Here is a 23100-nt window from a genome sequence, read left to right on the forward strand (position 1 = left end):
GCAGGCCCGCAGTTCGGTTCGCTGACTAGGAACTTTGATGCCGTCTCAGTTAGGTGCTTGCTTGTCCTTTACTGCTAATTCTACGTCGGTTATTATTCACGTCCTTTTTACGCGCCGGCCTGGTCAGTGTTCACCGTGGTCAGACAGGATCCAGGCTAGGCTCAGCGATGTGTTCCATTTCACGAAACTAACGTATTCCCATAGCGGAGAGAAAGATCAAGACCGGAGAATTAGTCAACTTGGAGTTTCTAGAAACATGCGAAATATTGCATAACTAGACATCTTCCCTTAACATACCCAAGCAAGCCCCAAGCATTTTTGCACTTGTGCTTAGATAAGAGTAGTCGGCCTCGCGAGGGATTCTACACAGAGAGATCATCTTTGTGGCCCTTCAAACGCTGGGATACCCTATATCTAAATCACTTCCTTGGCAGAAATCGAAGAGCCATGCCATTTCCTAGAACCACTGTATAGGAAGTACTTCCGCATTCGGGCCAATCGGCGGTTGGAGAATGATTAGAGGGCCGTTGCGGATAGTGCAGCTGCGCGACTGCTACTTCCTAAGCGACAAAATTTGTCCGATACGGCATCGGTGATCACCGAGGCTCCTGTCAGATGATACAAGTGGGTGGATATCGATGATTACAGTGATAAAAATTGACCAGAAAGCCCTTGCTCAGATTTGACAATCTATCTGAATGTTGAAAGAGACAATACAAGCCAGCGTAGGTTGGATGTACCCCAAGGACGAAAGGCTCGCCATTGCCCCCCTACCTGTAGACGGTAACAACGGGCTCGATGCGGCAAATGTCCAAACCAAAGAGTATTTCGGGGAGTTATAAAAGTCTTCGGATCAACGAAAATGCCGAATAGTATCACCTTCGCCCAATCATCCTCTCCAGGACTCGAAAGCTTGCCTCTGCAACCACCACATCTCGGAACCAACCTTCATGGTCACCGAGAAGTGTGCTTCTCAATCAGCACTTCGATCGTTCTGCACCGTACGCCCACATCTTACGGCCTTTTCAAGAACTCTCGACACAAGTCAATCGTCGTTGGGTTTTATCATATTACAGCATTGAGGATTGTGCAATTATGGACGTAAACCTTGTCAAAAACATTGGCCTCGACAACCAGGGGTGATCAGACCATATTGATCCAGCTTTCAAAAAAATACACTGTGCGCTTACCAAACACTGTACATACAGTGGTGTTCCATAAGTTTGCAACACCCGAAAAAGTTCAAACCCATCTCATCAGCTATACTTTGAAAGACAAGTTGAAACACAGATGCCGGGAATATCTAGAAAGAGTGTTCAAAAGACATTCAGAAAGATCTGTTAAAAACATAAAATCGAGGCATATTTTGACGGCCTGTTTTCTTGGTCCCTGGTTTCAGACTTTTGAACTGCCACTGTACGAGGTAGGCTTATACATTTATTGATGAAGGAATTATTGATAGAGGAAGCATTGCCCATGTTATATTTCTGAAAATTCTGGCTTACAGACACTGCGAATAGTACGCATTCTGCGCCTGGCAGGTATACGGGCTGGCACATGTCGTCGCCCCCGTCCAGCCAATGCCGCCGCATTGAGCCCAATGGGATGCCGTTGCAGTACTAGTAGCAGTAGCAGTGGACTTTGTGCTGGTGGTGGTTGTTGTGGTGGTTGTTGTGTGTGTCGCTGTCGATGTAGAAGTTGTTGTAGATCCGCCTGAGCTGGAAGGGAAGTAGGCGGACAAGATATTCAAGTAGTAAGTATAAGCAGTTCCTGAGGGTGGCTCCATCGAAAAGATGTAGGTACTCCACCATGGTCCTGCCGCCCACCAGGATGCTCCAAGCCAGACATCACTGTTCTCTTGCATGTAGCTTAGCATTCCAGTCACGGCGCTCTGGCAGAGCGAGTTAGCACCACCGGCGAACTCGCCCAAGAATCCAAGTTTCCCATTGCTTTGCAGCCATTCTGTCGCTGCCTGTACACGCTCCTGGCCGATGGTCGAGCTGACGCATGTGTCGGATGTGCCAGATCCATCTGAATCGAGATACTGATGCATTTCGTACACGATTTTGTTCTGGGGGTCCGTCAAGCTGACCAGATTAGTATTAACTGTCGTCCACGTCCAGGCACCACTCCACGAATTTCCTTCCACGAAAATATACTGCGAGGTGGCTCCAGCAGCCCGGATGGCGTTGATGGCCGCCTGGTTGAGGTTCAGCACCAGCGTTTGGTCCTCCGTGTTGAATTCGTTGTCTACAGATGTCAGCGAAAAGAAGAAAACCAGTTGAATATTGAACGCTTACTTGTGTCGAAGATAACCTTGTCATTCGATGCAAACTGTGTTGCCACAGTCGTCCAGAACGCAGCAAAGTCACTAGTGGAGTTGATGATGTTGCCATAGCTAATTCATCAGTGAGTTGAGTTACCACTTGAGAAGCGGAGAATATTAACTCACTATCGCCCAAAGTTATGTGGGTCAACGAGAGCATACGCGCCAGTAGACGTGATGAACTCTACAGTCTAGAAATTGATAAGTATGAGTTGCATTCTAGACAAGGACAACGTACACTCTTCAGACCTTGCAGATAGGTCGCATCCGGGCTTGAGGTCAATTTATTGGGAACCAATCGCTCCATCAAGAATGGCACCCGAAAGATGTTCATACCCGCGTTGCGTAGCGTTTGAATAGTCGAAGTGTCCGGCCAAATGTAGTCGGTTCCCAGTACACCCGGAATATTCTGATTGCCAAACTCCGCCCCAGACTCACTGACTCCAAACCCTACAGAGAATGGTCAGTTTTCGTTCGGTCTTGGTGGCATTCTACACATACAAGCAAAGGACGAGGCCCGCTTGGAGGGGCCTTGAGGCACTGCAAGAGCCAGGGCAGCGCTGGCTGCGAGCAGCAAAGAGTATTTCATTGTTTTGAATTTTGAATTGGATTCCTGACAGCGTGGGAGTATTGATTTCCTTGAACGGGGTGGTTCCAATGCTTTTTATATGAAAGCGCAAGCCCAAGTTTTCGGGACTGTCGACATTGCCCCTTTCCTCCGCGGTGATGTAGCCGCATCGGCCCTTTTCCACTGGAGAAAGTTCTTCAACATCTGCAACACTGCAGAACATCATATTAGGAAATAGGTTTCTCGGACCGTTCACCGAATGTGACTGACTCCTTGGGAAAGGGTCTTCAGGAAATAAATCACTGACACTAGGCCAGGATAGGTTGTGCAGATTGGCAATGGCTAAATTCGGCACGGCATCGTGCACGGCACAGGCAAATCTGGGGTAAGGCTAGTATACATCGGAGATGAGTAGAAAAACACATAAGGCGCTGCTAACTCAAATACGGACAAGCAACAATATGGAGGGTTTTCCGGACCAAAAGAGGCAATTTAGCTCTAGCGGAAAGCTAACCATCGAACTTGTCGAGACAACCAGATGGTTCCTTGCTTGGTCTGCAAGAAGATTAGCGGGGCTCCAGTGCCACCCCGCTTACCCCGTATTCAGGGATGTCTTCAGGGACAAGACCCAGGTCAAACCCAGGAGTGATCAGCATCTTTACCGGGCGAGACTACTCAAGAGTCTCAGACTGGCAGGGTCTGGAGCAGTTTGGTGGTAGATCCCGATAGATCCTCATCGGTAAAAGAGCTTGGCTGTTGATTATAATCGCAACAACTGAGATGTGGTTCTTGTTGCTGGCACTCGAGATTCGGCTTGACGATGACGGAAGAATTATTCTGCAACCCCACGAAGGCAATTTCTCTTGAAATTAGTGTCCTGCCAAGGTGTGGGGCTGGCAATGCTCGGAAAGAAAATACCGTAGAAAGGCTACCTAGTCGCTTGTATAGTCGGAGCGCCCTCCGCATGGCGCCGCCATGCATGTTGCAGAATTGTGACGGATACCCATAAATGAAACGTAAACCGATTGGCACATCCTGATTGGTCAGTCTAGAGCAAGAGATCATGAGAACCAAACATGCAAGCCAACATAATATATAACTCTCTCTATCTTACTCTTCCCACTTCTCTAGACACGACCTCTCGCAGACGGCGAGTCACTAATACCTGCATTTCTTCTTGGTCTGATGACGGTCACAATGGCAGCTGAACAACTATTGAATATGTACGATTTAGTATGTGATTTTCGTGAGAAGATGATAGTATAAGGTAGGTGTCTTTCCAAGACCATCCTCCCTTGGCGCTTCCTTGATCTTTTTCATAAATACGAGACCTCCCTTATACTACATAGTGAATCCCTTTTAATCACTTCCTTTGCGCCCGGGGCTGAAGCATCATAGAGATCAACCTCGATATGGAGTCGTGGACAGATTACAAACACACTTTGTAGAGTTACTTATGTATTTAATTGACGTTGTATTCCCATTAACATAGATATAGCATTCGTTTCCAGGGATGACTTGGGCAGGCAGGAATTAGTGAAGTAGTGAACTAAAAAGCCCGGCTAAAGAAGTATACTCGCTCGAGGCTTGGCCCGCAAATGATGCAATGCACGCGATACGCCAAAAAGTTCCCCGAACGGCTTATCTGGCCGTATCCACTACCGATTACTTTTCACCTCTCCGACAAGCCCACCATTGTCGAAGGTCCTCTGGATTTCCCTGACTTTCGTCAGATATTGACCCTCTCAATCCCACAGGCCCATCTTGTCTGCCGCCCTTCCATTCCCTCGGGCGGCCCCGGGCTCTGGTGATGCGCACGCGATGTTGGAGCTTGCAAATGTTCTACCCCCATCGCGCGTGGATCATGCTGGTCTACGCCATCCTGCTGTCGCTATGGCTGACGCTAGCGCATGGGATGCGAGACTACCAGATCAAAGAGCTTAGGTGAGTCTCGCCTGTGTCGTGTCATGTTCGTGTTGTGTCGCTGCTGCACAACGCCGGCATCCCCCGGAACCGGACCAAGTGCTAATTCCCTTGTTTCTCTGCGGTCCACAGACAAGAAACTGAGCGCATGTTCTACCACGGCTATGAAAATTACCTCGAGCATGCTTTCCCTGACGACGAACTACGTCCGTTGACCTGTGGCCCCTTGACGCGTGATAATAAGAATTCGGAGCATAACGATGTCCTCGGCAATTACTCCTTGACCTTGATCGATAGTCTGTCGACCCTGGCTATTCTCTCGTCCAGTCCAGAGAGTGGCGATCGAGCGCTCAGGAGTTTCCAGGATGGTGTGAAGGAATTTGTTAGACTATATGGAGATGGCTCCAGTGGTCCTGCTGGTCAGGGCGAGCGGGCAAGGGGATTCGATATTGATAGTAAGGTACAGGTGTTTGAGACTGTGATTCGAGGGTTGGGTATGTCTTACTAGCTTCACTGGAGCATTATCGCACATTTTTGGTCGAAGTTCACTCGTTGCTGACACTGTCCCAGGTGGTCTGCTCAGCTCGCATCTGTTCGCTGTCGGCGAATTGCCCATAACCGGATACAACCCACCAGAAGAAGAAGTCGCCTTCGCGAGTGCATGGGATAAGCGTGAATTCGCAGAAGATGACCATGGCATAGTATGGGATAACGACTTTGTCTATGACGGCCAATTCCTTCGGTTGGCAGTCGACCTTACACATCGTCTCCTACCCGCATTCTACACGGGTACGGGTCTCCCCTTACCCACGAGTCAATCTGCGGCATGGTATTCCATTCTATGAGAATTCGCCATTGAATACCAAACCCAGCAAAGGAAACGAGCAAAAGTCAAAGTACGCCTATATGAAGGCTGAGGAGGAGATTACCGAGACCTGCAGTGCAGGTGCTGGTAGCTTGGTCCTTGAGTTCACCGTCCTGAGCAGGCTCACTGGGGATGGTCGGTATGAAGAATTGGCCAAGCGGGCTTTCTGGGCCGTTTGGTCCTACCGCAGCGAGATTGGGTTGATTGGATTTGGAATTGACGCGGAGTCGGGGAAGTGGGTGGAACCGTACACCGGGGTGAGTAAACGCAATCGAAGGCCATCGGGAGTAGGGAAAACTAACAGAATCTGTGTCTCCAGATTGGTGCTGGAATTGACAGCTTCTACGAGTATGCGTTCAAGTCCCATGTTCTCCTTTCTGAGGGAGAGCGACCACCTTTTGACCCAAACAATCCATGGAGCGTCTTGGACGGGTATTACCCGCCTTTAACTCAGGATCAACACTCGCCTGATGCCTTTCTTCAAGTCTGGGAAGACTCACACACGTCAATCAATCGCCACCTTTACCGTGGCGAGGGTTATCAACATCCCCATCTAATCGTTGGCGATGTGATCACCGGTGCTACACGAGCCTTTTGGATTGACAGCCTGAGTGCCTACTATCCAGGCCTTTTAGCTTTGGACGGCAAAATCGATGAAGCAATCCAAATCCACCTGCTGACCACTGCCGTTTGGACGCGGTTCTCGGGTCTTCCGGAACGGTGGAATGTGGCTACGGGTGAGATCGATGGCGGCCTGTCCTGGTACGGAGGCCGGCCAGAATTCATCGAGTCCACTTACTACATTTACCGAGCTACTCAAGATCCATGGTATCTCCATGTTGGTGAGATGGTACTTCGCGACCTTAAGCGGCGATGCTGGACCAAGTGCGGCTGGGCTGGTCTGCGGGATGTCAAGACCGGCGAGATGATTGACCGTATGGAAAGCTTCTTCTTGGGAGAGACTGCCAAGTACATGTTCTTGCTCTTTTCCCCGGATCATCCACTGAACAAAGTTGATGCACCGTGGGTGTTCACTACCGAGGGCCATCCTTTGATCATTCCGAAGAAGACATCCTCCCCCAGGTCAAATCGTCGACCCAGTCATCGGCTCACCCACGAGCAGCAATTGGCGTCTCCTCAAGACTCTCCTACCAATACCTGTCAAGCGCTCCCGATATCGTCGTCCCTCGGCGTGTCATTCACTGCTTCGCGATCCGATATCTTCCATGCCGCCAGCTTGGCCCGGCTACATCTTCGACCTCACCGTGGCACGGGCGAAGGTGCCATTCTGGCAGACTCGCCAGATCACCCCAGCGTGTCAGTGTCCGACCTGTCGTCGCCAACGAACTATACGTTCTACCCATGGACTCTACCACCCCAACTCGTCCCCTTCAATGGCACCAGCGCACCCATGGCTATCCGTCCAACCCTGGATATCTCCTTCCCCTCTCTCCCGGGCGGCGCCAATCTCGGCTTCGGCGCTCTCGAGCGTGTGCGCGACGGCATCTTCGTAAAGACTATCGGCGGCCTCCGGCTAAGCATGATCCAGGACGTCCCACTAATCGGACAGACCTCCGGCACAGGGACCCGCGAAGACGAAGACGGGTATCGCGTGCAGGTGATCAACAACGTGCCGCTGGGCAAGGATGAGAAGGTATACCTCTCTCGCCAGATCACCTTTGACGTCGTTGATCCATCCGACCCGAACTTCACCCGGGTCCGCGACTCCGCAGTGCTAGACCTCGTCATTGACGTTCTCGCAGACCCCTCTCGCCGCCGCAATGGCTCAACTGCTTCGCGAGCTGGCCAGCCTGCAGCAGAACATGCACCACAAGAAAATAGCCCCCGCCCCCGAGCTGCACCAGCACCAGCACCCAACGAGAGCGGGGCCGCCATCCACGCCCCCGACTCCACGATGAAGAACATGCTGTCGAACCTGCTCAGCTCCGTCTCCGCGTTGATCAGAGATGATCCCGATGAAGCGGCTCCGCTGCGCCTCAGTCTGCCTGCGAGTATACCAACGGGCGTCGGGGCCGCCCCACTCCCAGACGTCGAGGACGCCTTGACCATGTCGGTCTTCGGCAACCCGTCCACCAGCCGTCTATCCTGGTCAAGCATCTACTTTGCCGACGAGCTCTGCACGGAGCGTATCCTTCGCGACATCGCCCAAACCCACGAAGTCCTCGTCATCAAACGCGGCGGCTGCACTTTTTCCCAGAAAATGCGCAACATCGCCGCATTTCGACCGGGACGGACATCCCTAAAGCTCGTCATCGTAGTCTCATACGACGAAGAGCAGCCCCCAAATCCCCAACCAGATCAGGAGCCTCGTGAACAACCAGCCTCAAACTCGGACGACGACTCACTCCCAATAGCACCCCTCGCCGCCCTCCGCGCCGAAAGCTCCCTGATCCGCCCACACCTCGACGAAGCCCAGATGACCGCCAGCGGTATCCCGCGCAACAACCCGCTTAGCATGGTGATGGTAGGCGGGGGCGAGGAAACGTATGCGCTGCTGCAGGTTGCATCGGGGGTGGGGATTAAGAGGCGGTTTACTATGCGCTCGCGGGGCGTGCCTATTACGAATCTGTACATCATTTAAAATGCATTTATATACCCGGTTGTCAGTTGTCAGTTCTCAGTTGTTAGTCGGAGTGTTGATATCACGTGTAGGAGTGGTCAGTAGTCAGGCTGTATGTCAGGATGTTGTCTTGTCTATATTTTGGTGATTACTAGTAGTATAAGATGATGCTGCGGTGAAGGTTTGAGATGTAGATTGTATACTTCCAGACCTGTTAGATATTCAAACTTGGAAAGAAGAGAAACGGGTCAAGATATGCAATCAAGAACAATCCAGTAATATCCACAGACGTCGAGATCTACTGTCAATACACTCCTTTCTTCTATATAGGACTCATAACCATATCTCATGCTGTAAGTGATAACATTCAATTCATTCTCATTTTCATTTCCTCTATGCCTTCACACCAATTTTCCCACAGTATATCTCCCCTCTACTCCAAAGCAATACACTCAATCTCGACAGGCACGCCCTTAGGCAACTGGTGCACAGCAACACAGCTGCGAGCAGGCTTGTGCACGAAGAACTTCTCGTAGGTAGCGTTCATCTCGGCAAAGTTGGCCATATCGGTCAAGAAGACGTTCACCTTGACAATCTTGGACACCTCGGAGCCGGCGGCGGTCAGGATGGCCTGGATGTTGTTGCAGCAGGCTTGAGTCAGGTCGCCGATGTTGCCGGTGACGAGGGCGCCGGTGGAGTCGGCGGGGATTTGGCCGGAGACGAAGATTTGGCCGTTGGCGCGGATGGCTTGGGACTAGGAGGGGGTTAGTCTGGTTGTTTGGTTTGGATTGGATTGGGATTGTGCGGGAGGGAGTGGAGGGGAGTAGGAAGGTGGGTGTTGTAATAGGCAGTGCGGTGGTGAGTATGAACTGTAAAGACGAGACGAGACGTACGTAGGGGCCGGCAGCTGTAGAAAGAGTCCAAGTTAGCAAAACAGTCCAATATGTCAATCAATTCACGCTCGACACCAGGTATAATTCTCATGACTCAAGTCGAGTCAAGCTCGGGACTAGTCCGGAGAGAAGCTAGGGCAATGGGAAACATACGAGGGCAAGCACCCTTAGCAGTGATGGCGGACATGTTGGCAGACATTGGTGGTATGAATTGAGACCGTATATGAGTGGTAGTAGTGAATCGAGGATCGAAAGTGCGAGAGAGAGCTGAGAGACGAGAAACAGATCGGAGCATGGTGGTGGTGGGAGGAGGGGGAATAATAAAGTGGACGGAGTACTGCCGCCGGGCCCCGCTCGAGTTGGTTTTGGTGGGGGGGAAGCCTGGACTTGTGAGTAATCGCTGGTTAGTTGGCGTTTAGTTTCCCGAGGAGAAGGAGATTCGGAAAACATCGGCGTTGGGTGCGGAGTGAGGGGTTATCGGAGACAATCAATGAAGTAATAATAATGTAGTATCAATATTAAAAATAAAAGGTTCACTCGCTGGTAGAAATACAGTTCAATTGGAAAAAAGTACAGTGTCAAGGCCTATGCATAGCTAAAGATCGGTCGTCTCATCGTAAAGCGCTCGCTATGCGCCAGGAAGAATAGTGAAAAAGAGGGTACGATCAAACACCGATATCCAAGGGGGAAGGGGTAATGTGGCGTTGGAATATCAATTATCATAGGTTGGAACGGTGGATTAAGATTTGCCCAGGTTGAGTTGCGCCAGTTGCTGCATCAGACTGGCCGTCTGCTCGGCGGAGTATCCAAAGAACACCGGTCCGTTGAAGGTGACATGTGTAGGGAGAGTGTTGGTATCGGTCTTGGGAGAACCGTCGCCCATATTGGTCGCTCCGTGTTCAGTGGTCTCGCCCTTGCCCACGTTGTCAAAGTTGCCCCAGTTAGACCAGGGAGATTCAAGGTGGACGGCGGGCACTGGAGCTGGGGCCGGTGCCGGGGCCGGGGCAGGAGGACTAGCAGCGGAGGCAGCCTTGGGAGCATCGTGACCGAATGGACACCGACCTACTGGTTTAGCCGGTATCTCGCCAGAAGGCCGATTCAAAGGATCAACGGGAACCGCCTCGGGGGATACTGGACCAGAGGTCGATCCGGCAAGTGGTTCTTCGGTGATAGGAACCGGAATACCCCAAGGCCGGCTTGGGGATTCGCCTACTCGAACTTCACGGAGAGGACGATCGAAGCGACTCTCGCGATCCTCGACTTGTTGCGTGGGTGGTACTGGAGTCACCGGGTCCACCTCCTCGGCCCATTTCTCGACTCGCTCTGGGGACGTGGAGTGGGCAGAGCGACCCTCGCCTTCACCTTCGCCGTCGCCGTTGGTCTCTCGCTCCGGGAGGAAAGCCTGGTGTTTCGCACTGAGGCCACTGATCATGTTAATCAGGCCGCCGTACTTGGCATCCAGCTGCCGCATGTTCTGGGGATCTCGCTGATATCGCTTCACGCAGATGGCATGGCTCCGTGGGATCTCATGTTTATGTCGCTCCACGTATTCGGCAATCTCTTCCGGTGAATGCTTGTCCAGGTATCGAATAGGGCATCGAGATACGGGGCATCGCCCTTGGGAAGATCGACCGACGGAAGGGGTAGTACTGGACCGCCGCTCTTCCTGATCGGCCTTGATCGGGTCCAGGTGATCGTGTCCGCAGGTATCAATCTGAATCTTAGGTCCACCGTCATCTTTCTTAGACCCCATGTCGCTGCCCGACCGGGGAGACTTGGGTTTGGAAAAGGGACAGTGCAGACTACCCTGGGTCCCGTTGGTAGTGAAGTCTTGCTCCAGGGGAACCGAGGGGTCCGGACCGCGTGCGAGGAGGCAGGAGTTCTCGGAGGATATTTGGGACAGGCCATCGGAGCGGAGCAGAGCCTTGTACCCTTTGACCCCGTCCGCGATGGCCCGCATGGTATTTTCGTCTACATTTTGGTGCAAAACGAGCGTCTTCATTATTTCCATTGAACTCAACGACTGTTCTTCGACGGGCGACTGGCTGTGTACAAGGCCCTCACACAATATTTTCTGTTGATCCAATAACCTTTGCTGCACCTCCATCGCATGAGGCCTATCTTGAGGTGGCAGTAATCTTGTCACGGTTGTATACTGGAGAAGGGGTGTTTCTCATTAGCATTGCAAGTCTTGTCAAGTCAAAAGTGAGGAACAAGTGAAAGCAAGAAGTGAAGGTGGAATGTCTCATCGGATAATACATGTTAATCCGTCACCGCCACAAAAGAGTGACTCCTGATCTAGAGCTAATCAAATTCTCTCGTCATTTGAGACATGGGGATGGATGGAAGACGGGCAGATGGAAATTGAAGAACAGCAGATAAAAAAAAGGGGCAAGTACCTGTTTGAAAGCCTCCTCGGTGTATTGCTTGAGGTCATTGTGTCTGTGGGTAAGTCGGAACAGAGTTAGTAGCAGGGCATCGAATGCTTTGCCCACGGCTTGGAGCTGATCCTGGTGCAGATCCGGCTGCGGCTGCGGCTGCAGCTCCTCGGGAATCGCTGCAGGGGACATGATTGCAGGATAGCACCGGTAGATTACAATGTGGTAGGGAGCTTCATTTGGGATGGAAGATAATCAGAACCACAGGGGGGTGGTGTAGACACCCGAGTGAAGATGATGGAGAAGGGAAAAACTGGCAAGGCAGACGTTTTATAGCTGGATGGGGCGACGCCGGAAAAACGTTAAGCGAGATGGTCCGTGTGGCTGTCACGTGGCCGGCTTGGATGGTTCCCAGCATCGACTGATGTGGCTCAAAGAGGTGGTCAACTAAAATAGTAAAATAGTTAAGTACCTGGACGATGATTTGGGTTGTTGCGACATGAAAGTCTGACACCCATGTAGACTTTGGATTCTTACGAGTTGTATAACAATTAATGCGAATGAATTGTCGTATTTTCTCCGAGTGGACAGCCAGCAACACTTAGAATATATATACCTCAGCCGCTTGCACAGTTGGAATTAAGCACGTATCCTAATAGTTGAGGAATAGTTGGATCAAGTTTCTCCACGCAAATTGGTTCTAGAGAAATACGACACTCAAAACCGAAAAAAACGAATCTCCCTAATAAACTAAATAGTAAACAACCCAGATTATAATGCTTTGTCTGCTCCCTCCTCATAACTAATACCTCGACTAGACTCGGCTGACGCCTGCTCACTGTGGCTTACATTCATCAATCCATAAATCTCATCGCTCTCCAACCAGCCCTGCCGGGCTAGCTCAATCGGTAGAGCGTGAGACTCTTAATCTCAAGGTTGCGGGTTCGACCCCCGCGTTCGGCTATTCCTACAAAAAACCTGAGATCATATCTTTTTTCCTTCGCTGGAAATCAGACATAAAATGTGGAAGTATATATATTTTTTTTGGTATTTTTCACAGGGAAATTAGAGGAAAACAGATAACAATTGACTCCAATTCCTATCTATAACATGCCTGTTGAGCAAACAAACTTTCGGCATAAACATGACAAGCTCCTTGGTTGGTGGTAGGCAGTCGCGTATATAGATTGGTAGATGGGATCAGACGAAATATCTACCTGAAGTTAGATGGAGAAGTCTCGAGATAGGACGGAAGCTCATAGCTCCATCCGTTCTTTGTTCAATGAGACTATTGACCTATCGGTCTCCAATCGGCTTTGTGTATACTCCAAGACTCCAGCACACTTACTTCGAGTATATACGACCATCCTCCTACCCCTCTTCCCTATAAAGTGCAGACCAGACCTATACACAAGCAATCTTAATATTTAAACTCTGCACCACATTGGACTATCACTAGCCTTATCATCTTTAATTACGGTCGGAGGTATACATACAGCGATAATGTAGCTCAACAGTCCTGCCCCTCATTCCGGCGCCACCAAAATCATGCCCCCCACCAACTCGTACAGCATGTACTGTACTGTACATTAAACCTGCAGAACGGAAATATCCATCTCGTCCAACGATCGACTCGCTAGTCCTGCATTCCTGCAATATGTGACGCAGCAGCGCTAGTAACGGCCGCTGCAAGTTTCAGATTCTCGATCGTAGTGCATTGCCACCACTTATTAAATTAGTGACACAGATACAGTCATGGCGGAATGCATGTATAGTACAGTAGTTAGGAAATGGCCATGGCCTGATGAATCAGGGAGCCTCCACCTTTAACTCTGACCACCATCAGAACAGCATTCCACCCACGGGGCAAGCCGGCCGCCCGGTCTGGACTATCGGAAGCAAGACAGACGAACTGGAGACCAGGGTTCTAGTCTTAGTTCTAGACAAGACAGGACAGTCAGGGGATCTCGGTATTATTATTACTTGGGTTTCTTTCATGAGTCATATCTCGAGTTTCTGCGGTTACTTTGATGTTTTGATGTTTGAATCGGTAGGAAGTTTAGATAGAGGGGTCTAGATGTGGAAGTATACGGGGTCTGTGATTATGTACCTGCTTTGTACTGCTATGCCTTTTTTTCAAAGAAAAGTCCTCCGGAGTTACCGAGTCACTACTGACTAACGCGACTCTAAGAATTTCCTCTTCTGTCCCAGGCCCAAGCTAGCTGATCGGTCTCCCCGTATGGTGCGATGGGCAGAACCTGTTCGCAGGGCACCCGCTGATTCGCCCGGCCCGAACCCAATGGCGTCCGTTAGTGGAAGACTAGTCTGGAGCCCTGAGTTGAACTTTGGACGGATGAAGGAGGACTAGAAATAGGAAGGTTCGAGGCTGACCAGAGCAAAAAGCTCTTATTCTACTCTCAAGTAAGATAGATTTGCATTTTACAGATTTGATGAACATTACTGTAGCAAAATACAATGTGTTTCCTTTTTCTCTCTTTCCATGGCAAAAGTGGGTTGATTTGCGCAGATCAGTGCTGTAGAATGCGAATGAGCCCGAGGCCCGCAGCGGGACGGGACCCCCAGCCAGACACCTCGAGAGGTTGGGTTGGGTGGGAGACTTGGGAGCTGCATGTGCAGGATTCTAGAAACCGACGAGAACGTATCTAGGATGGCGTGACGGGTGTGTGACAATGGAGGGGGTCACCGCTGGATTTGTTATTGTACTGTGTAATAATAATGTCTACAGTATTCTGAATGGACTATCATCATTATTCGTACTCTATTCTTCATACAAATACTGTCCTCGGTACAGTACTATACTCTACCCGACTAACGTGGTCCGTCTCTCCTTTAGGCAGCCGGGGGTAATCGACGGATCGTACCTTTACTCAGGTCCTTTTTCTTCCGTAACTTAAGGAGATCTGTCCGCGAGGTCGATGGGTTTAGACTAGGAAGATGATCGCTGCACAGACCACAATCTGACCGCTGGTTGATCGGGTGTCTGTTTTTTTTTTTTTCCTATACGGAGGTATACACCTTTACACCTGGAGGTTTAACTATTCTCGATTGTTCTACCTTAATGTCTTTCCTGATAAATACTTCCCCAATATGAATGATTATAGTTAGGAAAGAAAATAGAAGAAGCAAAAAAAAAAACCGTAACACCCCTTCAAATGCAAGCAAATCTAGACTTTCCCACTGCCCCGCCGAGGGGCAACCGGTGCTTATCAACCCGGATCCGTAAATGATTTTTTTTTTTACTTTACTTACCACTTTAATTTTTTTTTTCCTTTCCAATACCTCCCTTAACACTCCCTTTCTTTTTGTGACTATCTTTTTTACACGAACTCCGACCTTTTGACACACTCCCCCCTTTTGTGACCACCCTAATCCTATCCATCCCCACCCCCTCCTCGTCTTTTTTCTCCCCCCCCTCTCCTTCCCCTTCTCTTCTTCCCTTTTTTCTCACCATGTCCTCCTCCACTCAACCCTCCACCCACCCCGATGCCTCCGCCCAAGTCTCCGGACACTCCGCCGCCCATTCCTCCAGCACCGCCGAACTCGCCAGTCTTAAAGTAGGCCTGCACGCCGCCCTGCGCCAATTCCCGGACTTCCCCTTCCCCCGGCATCCTCTTCGAGGATATCCTGCCTATCTTCGCCGACCCCAAGCTGCACGAGGCTCTGATTCGTTCGCTGGAACTGCATGTCCTCGAGGCCTGCGGGGGCCAGAAGCCTGATGTTATCGTTGGTCTGGAGGCTCGGGGTTTCCTGATGGGCCCGAGTTTGGCGCTGCGTCTGGGTGCGGGCTTCGTGCCTGTGAGGAAGCAGGGGGAAGTTGCCTGGTCCGTGTGTGACCCAGGCTTATGAGAAGGAGTATGGCCAGGATTTCTTCCAGATGCAGGAGGGTGCGATTAAGCCCGGGCAGAAGGTGATTGTCGTGGATGATATTATTGCTACTGGTGAGTTTTGATACTGGGTGTTCTATACTATACCTCTCTATCCCTTGGACTATACCATATACCTCGTATAATGGTATAGTAAGATGGGTATAGTAGAGGGAGTATACGATATCCACGCTACTCTCGTATCTTCTCTGACCACGCATACTAACACCTCCTTCAGGTGGCTCCGCCTGGGCTGGCGGTGAAATGATCCGCAAAATGGGCGGTGACCTGTTGGGCTTCATCTTCCTCCTCGAGCTGGAGTTCCTTAAGGGCCGCGACAAGCTCCCCGCCCCGGTCTACACCCTGCTTTCCGGCCAGGCCTAAGCAGTTCTCCGATTTCTCACTCGCATCCCGACTCTTACCTCCATCCGGCAATGTTTCCTGCATCTCGCGGGTTCATACGTTGCAATCGGCTTTGATGCACGCCTCCTGACCGCTCGAAAAAAGTGCCATTGTGTCTGTCTCCATGTTCAATGCTTCTCCTCTCTATCACCTATCCTTCTCCATTCTCCCGGGATCATCCTCCGATCTTCAATCCCTGATCGACACCTGGGTTGGGCATCTAGCGGTGTATGACGACCCCCCCACCGAAGACATATTCGGTAACCGCCACTCGCGGACCCAATCGATTTTCAAGAGATGCCCCGGGCGATCCGTGTCTTTTCTATTTTGGGGGATGGGGGATATGTCTCTTTGGGTTTTTGGGACTGGGCTGGGAACCCGAGGGAGCTTGTTCGTGGCTTGTTTCTTACCATTGGAGGATATATACCTCCTACGTCCCTTGTTACTGTTTGACTCTGGATTTTATTTCCATCTTCCATGTTCCATTTTTTTTTATCATTCAGGGCGGGAGTAGAGCGGGCTCGGACCCCGCCTCTTTTGGCGAAATTAATATATGCTTTCTTTCCTCCCTGTGACTGTGGTTGTGGCTGTGGTTATTTTTGGATTTGTGCTTCTTCTCTTTCGTTTTGATAGAAACCTTCATGTGATGAAGGTATAATCCCAGCATGTTGAAAAGAAAACTGTTGATATGGGTATTGGATCTATGAAGGTGGATATTTGGCTAATTCCAATGCAACCTTGCTTCGCTAACCTTGCTTCGCTAAGCAATTCCCTTTCTTTCTGTACATCTATACTCCTGACTGTATACCTTGTAGTATGTATGTCATCCTCTCCATATCGAATATCTCACTCTTCAGGAATGAACCTCCTCAATACCTCTTCCAACCACCGCCCACTAACCCCCAACTGCTCCGCCTCTCGCATCGCCCGATTCATCCGCGGGATGTACTCTGCATTGGGCTTCGACACCAGCACCCGCTGCTCATCCACATAAACCAACACCCGCACTTTCCCTTGACCTAGTCCTTGATTCTCACCATCCATCTCCATGTCCATGCCCGTCCACTTCGCTCTCGCCTCCTCATCCAGCCACTTCACCACATCCGCAGAAACATACCACTTATTATAATCCCCCCCCCCCTGCTCCCTCGGCCGAACATCAACATCAATCCCACCACCGGGCTGCACAACCTCCGCCTCCCGATCAATCCCCTCATACCCATCCAAAATCCTCTCATCCCCAGCATCCATCTCATACAGAACCCCATACACAGCATCCTCAACCCCGGAGACAGGAATCTTTTCCGCGACGGGACTAAGTTGGGAGGAGATGCGGAGACCGCGCGGGGGCAGGACGTTGGCGTAGCCTGCTTCGTTGATGTGCCAGCGCCAGTGGGACAGGGAGGCGATGGCGAGGGGTTTGGCGGAGACGGAGGGGTTGATGGTGCAGCGGTGGGACATTTGGGTTGGTGAGAGGTTGGAGCCGTAGGCGAAGTAGAAGTGTGGCTTTTTGGAGTGGGAGGATGGGGGTTGGTTGGAGATGTGCATTTTGATTTGCATGGTGGATGGTGGAAGGCGTTGGTTGGTGAGTATAGTTTAGAGAGAGGATGGATGGTGATATTGTGGGTTGTTGTGGTGCGGGGAATGTTGGTGTGAGACTGTGGTGGGATGGACCTGGAAGTAGGAGTTAGGATGATCAGGAAGGCGGTTAAGGGAGGAGAAGGATATCTCTTACGGTCTTGTTTTATCTGAAGGTTGGTATGCAGGAGTCTTGTATGTTTGTAGACGGAGAGGGTTGTTGTAGAAGTGAACTCGGCAGAGATCTGACTGCGGGGATGAACAGAGGTTAGTTAGTTAGTTAACTAGTGTGCTCGAGTGAGTCAGCCCTGCACGAGGCAGAGATCTATACCCTGGTATGATCTTGAGCCTAGAGACAAAAAATCATTTTGGACTTCTATAAAAGTCCTTTGACAAGAAATGGTCTAATCTCTAAAAAGTTAAAATTGCCCAGGCACCGTGGTACCTGACGCTGTCGTCCCAGTTTTAAAGTAGAAACCAACGGTCCGCCGAGGAAGAGACTCATCATTCATGTAAAGTACTCGGAGAAGGCTACTTACTATGACACTCCTTTTACATATACTTTGAGACTAGGAATGCATAATGCATACGCTATTAAACTCAAAAGATATCAAAAGTATCATGACATTCATTGCCAATCCAAATCATGTACCAAACAGAATGTGCTGATGATATTACGAGTTCATGCACGGTATCCTCAGAACCATCAATCAATCGCTAGAAGCACAACACAAAAAGGAATACAGCACGAGGAAAAGGCAAAAAGGGAGAGACTAAGAAGAAAAAGTCAACTCCCCGCAAAATGATACAAAAAAAAAACCCAAACCCCTCTCCATTCCTTTTCCTTCCACCACACTCGACTGTGTGTTCTCAACGTCGTGGAATCGTCCCACTCATTCGACTGCCCACACCAGCCATCAAACTCTGCTTAACGATGGCATCCGCAGCCGCCGCAGCCGCAAGTCTTTCCTTTTGTCGACTGCGATCCCGCAGATACCCCGCAGCCTCGGGTCTCATCCGCAGAAGTCGCAGGATCATGTCGTCGTTGGGATCGGCCTGGGCCTCGCGTCGCTTCTCCTCCTTTACTTTCTTCATAGTGCCCAAATTCCGCGACAGCATAATACTCTTTGCACGGCGAGTAGCTGGTACGCCCAGCCCACCGTGCACAGTACCCGTCGCGCCGAGATGTGCAGGTGCCGAGAGGCGGTTGCGGTTGGCTTGCTGACGGTTCACGCTGGCCGAGGCCATACGCTCGGAAATACGGATGAGGTTCTCCGTTGGCTCAAAGTAGAAGAAGTTGAGACTCTGGATCTCGTGGTACTTGGGGGATTTGAGGATGTCGATGGGAACACCAGCGGCCTCACCGGTTTCCTCGTCGACAGCGTGGAAGAAGTTTAAGAGTAACACGAGCCAGCGTGAGACTATGTCGACTTCCTGTAGGGTGAGTGGCTTTTGGTGCGAAGGTTTGTCGGAGAGGGGCGGGACGAGGAGGCTTTCGATGGTGGCGAGGACTTCCTTCCAGAGACGGGCCATGACCATGCGCATGGCTTCCTCGGTGAGGGTTTTGTTCATGATGGCGAAGTTGTCGTTGAAGTAATTGAAGAGGGGCTCGAGGGCATTCTCGACGTCGGCGGAAGTAGGACCGGTAGAGGTCGGCTGTCCACGATTGCGATTTAGGAAGTTGGATACGGTGGACATGCTGAGGCCACGCGAGAGTAGGGACTTCAACGTCCGACGAGACAAACAGTGGCTAATGTAGGCAGAGAGCTAGGAAGATGTTAATTATTGCTCTTCGAATGCCGACAACACACAAAAAAAACATACCTTCTCGGTGATCCTCCGAGTCATATCCCTCTCTGTGCGCTTGAGGGTACGAAAGGCCTTGCCAAAATAGAACTGAATGTCATCGCGCTCACCCTCCATACTCACACGCAGCAGAAGTCGTCCCTGGGTATCCAGATCGAGCCAATACTCCCGCGGGAGGAAATCGCTGAAATGGACGGGATCCAACTTGATCGAAGTTCGACCGACGTAATCATGATCACCCACTGCATCCCAATCCCAGATCGTAGCGATGATGTTCAGAGGACCCTGTGTTGTGATATCGACAGCGTCCTCCCACCGAGGATTAAGGTTGTTGTAGATGATGCGCGTCTTTGCAATCCGTTTTTGGTACTCGTCAGTCAAGACCACGTACGGGTCGCTGCCACCGTTCAAATCACAGGCCTTCAAGTCTTCTGCCTCTACGACCTTGATTGTGAAGACGTATGTCGTGGACTTGCGGACTTTCTTCAGCTGTGGCGGGGTGTTCTTCGCAATGACATCCGCACACCCGTCGACATTGATCTCACGCTCGAGGCTGTCTAGCTGTGCGAGAGCATACTCGATGTTGTTCAGCTTCACCAGGGACTATAACACATGTAATCAGATACAAAAGACCTTCAATGCTGGTTAATCGGTGGGTGCAGGTCATACCTCAGACGAGAACTGGAATGGTTCAATCTTGTCTTTGTTCGTCCATGTGTCCTTGGCAAATTGCATAAGCTTCTCTTGGGTGGTCTGGTTCAAGGCCGCTTCTTGCTCCGGGGTGAGACGATCCATCTCACGCGCAAACATTTGCTCCAAAGATTCACAGTACTTTGCAACACCCTTGCCCATGGAATTCGAAAGAGCGGTCATGAATTTGGCATACTGAAGATCGTTGTCCCATTCCAGCCCGATCAAGTTCTCCACCACCTGGTTGTAAGACCGGAAGATATCAATCACCGATACGCTATGTCGGTTATCCTCCGGAACAACCCCAGCCAGTTCACCGCCACGGACGGTGAACTGATCTTGCCGAATAGCTTGGTTGACCCATTCCATGACACTCTGATCAGTTAGGTGGAGCCAACGCCAGACAAATTCTTCAAGGAGACCCTCCACATGGAACGGGAAAGGAGTCCTGCAAGCTAGTTAGTATTATCATTCCTTCGGTTTAGCCAGGTTGTCCTTACTCGGGAATATGGTTTGTAAACAGACGTCTGACCGTAGCAAGCTGCTTGTACAGATCAAATCCGTCCTCAATGTCGATCTCCTCACCTTCCGACTTGGCGTGCTCAATGATTCGGATGACCATTTCCTGCGCATCCTCCGCAAACATTGGGAGCATATTGACACACAGTGTGAGATGAGGGTTGACGCTATTGACTGTTAGAGCTGGTTCTGAAAGTGATAGAGAGATGCGTGGCTCACCCCATAATCTCAGGGTTATTCCGGTATCGCTTCTGAATCTTCTGTGCCAGTTTCGAGATCGCATCACCTAGCTGGATTACATTATCAAACCGCCATGATTCCTGGTCGACTGGAATCAACTGGCCAATGAGGCTCTGGTATTTCTCTGTAGCTTTCTGCGCAAGACCATCCTGCACATACGAGGAGAAACGGTCAATATCCTCGGGGTCCTCCGTATAATTCGGATCCATCTGAATGTGATTCTCGAGAATGTACATTACAGGACCAATCGGGCGAGGCTTCGCCTCGAAACAGTCCATCATCACATCGTAAAGTTCACGTAGCAAGGCCTCGTGGAGTTTGGCCAGTAGCTGCTGCATGGTCTGCAAATCATGCACGCTCCATTTTTGCCTATCAAAGACAGAGGAAGCAACATAACTGCTGCGCTTGGCCCGTGACTCGCTACTGGGTGATTCTTTCACAAACGTAAAGGCCGAGTCCAGCGTGTTGAGGTCAATTTCAGAATCCACGTATTTGGACTGAATGACATCGAGGAAGAGCACGATACGCGAGAAATTGGGAATCCGCCAGCGGAGACATATTTCGTTGAGCATTTCCGTGGATTGCTTTGAAAGTAGCTTCATTGATGGCGTCTCCGACGTAGCCTGACTCGCCTCGATTTCCCGGTCACGAAGGTCGTGGGTCAACGTCTGGTTCAGGATAAACCTGTACACGCCGCGCGGGTCCGATGGGATAAAAGTATATGTGTCTGACTCTTCAGAATCGCCATCAGCCCCGTTCAGCGAGAGCGAGCTGACATCGAGAGATTGATCAATGGCGTAGGATGTGCGGTCTCGAGGCGAGGACAGGTCATCACCAGCAGATGCATTGAATTGCGGCAGAGCGCCAGGGGTGCTCTTGGCAAGCTCTGGATTGGATTGCACAATTGCAAGCATCATCTGCGAGAGGTCCGGACTCTCGCTCTTCTTCCACGTCTCAAAGGCCTCGGCTGTATTAAAGTCCTCTCTGCATAATGTCTTCCGGGTCTGAAGCGTCAAATGCGTTTGATAGGTCTTGAGATCCTGGAGAGCTGCCTTTTCGGTCCAAACCGACTTGTGCTTGTCAATCTCGGTCTGGGCTTGAGCATTCGTCATCCCAAAGATCTTGGCCACGTGTTGCACCAAGGGCATGTCCTTCACATCGTAACTCAGTGGGGCGAGAACCTCCGTCGTTGATGCGGTACTATTTGAATCCATCAAGTCCTGATCCTGCAGAAGAAGCTTGTTTTCTAGCACCGTCAATCGGTTTGCGAGCTCGGGACGGTCCTTGGCCCAGTCATTGCTCTTGAGTATCAGCGCCAAGAGGCGGACAAAGAGCGCAACGTGGCGATCCACCATGAGCTTCCAGCTATCATCGTCCTGCTCCTTGCCCTTGCTCAGTTCCTTCACAGCGTTGGAGTAGAAGATTAGGAGCAGATCCTCGGCGCGGCGGTCTTTCTCCATGCGCTTGCGAAAGGAGTCCTCCTTGAGCACGTTGAGAAAGACAGCGAACGTGCGCACTACCAAGTGATCCTGGTATTCCTTCTTCTTTTCCTTTCCAATCAATACACCCGTCAACCGCTTCTCCAGCTCCGACACAAAGCCATGTGGAATCCTGGTGCTCTTCGAGTCCCTGACTAGCGAAAAGTCACTCATCAAATCATGAATGGAGGTTGAGGATCGCTTCGGCCGCGCCGGCGCGGCGGGTGCAGTTTGAATGCGACGGGATCGAGGGTGAAGTAGGTAGGTCAGGTAGGCTACGCGCAAAGCATGGCTGCTTGCGATAGCGGCCGTGAGGGGTCGCCGGCGCGAGAGAGACGGGGTGCGTGAATGGCGACCATCATTTTGAAGGCTGTTGATCCGTCGGTTGACTCCTCGGGACTGAGTAGATGCCGTCGACATGAGGCGCTTCTCTAGATTCGTGTAACGTTCGGAGAAGAGTGCAAGTGGAATGCGGGACCATGGAGGGAGATGGACGCAGACCACCAGCCGGCGCGCGTTGGAGAAACGACTTGGGGTGAACTTTTCTCTTGTCTGAGAGGGTAGCTGATAGAGTATCGGAAAAAGTGGACACGCCTTGGCCGAGCTGGAGGGGACGAGGGGGAGGTTTCAAACGTTTCGAATGTTTACTGAAGGAGAAGAAAGGAGGAGGAGGGGAAGATGAAACCACCAAAAGCTGCCGAACCAACTGACGTAGGCGCCCGGACCAAAAACAATGGCACTGCTTTGGGTTAAGAAAGATCAAAGACAAAACAACCCAGCCACCAAGCTCGCTAAATATGGAGTGATTAAATGCCATTTTTACGGGCCTCCTGGGTTTGTTGGTATTTCATGCAGTGGCCTTGCAGGCCTCCCTTTGGCGCCCGATCTGCGCAAGGGTGTCGGGTGCTGCCCATATCCTATTGAACTATGTGGTATATGTACTGTCCAGTATATCTTGTATACAGCGCA

At 50.8% G+C, this 23100-nt stretch overlaps 7 protein-coding genes across 7 annotated transcripts; 2 read left to right on the forward strand and 5 right to left on the reverse strand.

Annotated features, from left to right (window-relative positions):
• Positions 1 to 1501: 1501 nt before the first annotated feature.
• On the reverse strand, positions 1502 to 2915 carry egl2 (putative endoglucanase; the record flags this gene model as incomplete). The annotated part of the gene is made up of 5 exons (XM_056903704.1): positions 1502 to 2250; positions 2301 to 2398; positions 2453 to 2517; positions 2565 to 2776; positions 2828 to 2915. 5 exons carry the CDS (start codon positions 2913 to 2915, stop codon positions 1502 to 1504), a joined length of 1212 nt encoding a protein of 403 aa, XP_056771471.1.
• Positions 2916 to 4704: 1789 nt separating this feature from the next.
• N7458_000311 (glycoside hydrolase family 47 protein) lies at positions 4705 to 8284 on the forward strand (the record flags this gene model as incomplete). Its single annotated transcript, XM_056903705.1, has 5 exons — positions 4705 to 4838; positions 4950 to 5311; positions 5388 to 5461; positions 5520 to 5939; positions 6002 to 8284. The coding sequence occupies 5 exons, from the start codon at positions 4705 to 4707 to the stop codon at positions 8282 to 8284; spliced, it is 3273 nt and encodes a 1090-aa protein (XP_056771472.1).
• A 412-nt stretch (positions 8285 to 8696) lies between these two features.
• N7458_000312 (Protein mmf1) lies at positions 8697 to 9355 on the reverse strand (the record flags this gene model as incomplete). Its single annotated transcript, XM_056903706.1, has 3 exons — positions 8697 to 9017; positions 9157 to 9170; positions 9310 to 9355. The coding sequence occupies 3 exons, from the start codon at positions 9353 to 9355 to the stop codon at positions 8697 to 8699; spliced, it is 381 nt and encodes a 126-aa protein (XP_056771473.1).
• A 540-nt stretch (positions 9356 to 9895) lies between these two features.
• Positions 9896 to 11726, reverse strand: N7458_000313 (uncharacterized protein; the record flags this gene model as incomplete). Its single annotated transcript, XM_056903707.1, has 2 exons — positions 9896 to 11311; positions 11556 to 11726. The coding sequence occupies 2 exons, from the start codon at positions 11724 to 11726 to the stop codon at positions 9896 to 9898; spliced, it is 1587 nt and encodes a 528-aa protein (XP_056771474.1).
• A 3278-nt stretch (positions 11727 to 15004) lies between these two features.
• On the forward strand, positions 15005 to 15802 carry N7458_000314 (adenine phosphoribosyltransferase APT1; the record flags this gene model as incomplete). Its single annotated transcript, XM_056903708.1, has 4 exons — positions 15005 to 15052; positions 15114 to 15350; positions 15394 to 15493; positions 15657 to 15802. The coding sequence occupies 4 exons, from the start codon at positions 15005 to 15007 to the stop codon at positions 15800 to 15802; spliced, it is 531 nt and encodes a 176-aa protein (XP_056771475.1).
• An 864-nt stretch (positions 15803 to 16666) lies between these two features.
• N7458_000315 (gamma-glutamylcyclotransferase family protein) lies at positions 16667 to 17380 on the reverse strand (the record flags this gene model as incomplete). Its single annotated transcript, XM_056903709.1, has 1 exon — positions 16667 to 17380. The coding sequence occupies one exon, from the start codon at positions 17378 to 17380 to the stop codon at positions 16667 to 16669; it is 714 nt and encodes a 237-aa protein (XP_056771476.1).
• Positions 17381 to 18268: 888 nt separating this feature from the next.
• N7458_000316 (C2 domain protein) lies at positions 18269 to 22695 on the reverse strand (the record flags this gene model as incomplete). The annotated part of the gene is made up of 5 exons (XM_056903710.1): positions 18269 to 19165; positions 19223 to 19807; positions 19874 to 20342; positions 20395 to 20580; positions 20633 to 22695. Coding segments are annotated over 5 exons (4200 nt in total), but the record flags the coding sequence as incomplete, so codon positions are not given.
• Between the last annotated feature and the right edge of the window lie 405 nt (positions 22696 to 23100).

Source organism: Penicillium daleae (genome assembly GCF_028827525.1).
Source record: "Penicillium daleae strain IBT 16125 chromosome Unknown utg000001l_segment0_segment0, whole genome shotgun sequence".
Taxonomy (NCBI): Eukaryota; Fungi; Ascomycota; class Eurotiomycetes; order Eurotiales; family Aspergillaceae; genus Penicillium; species Penicillium daleae.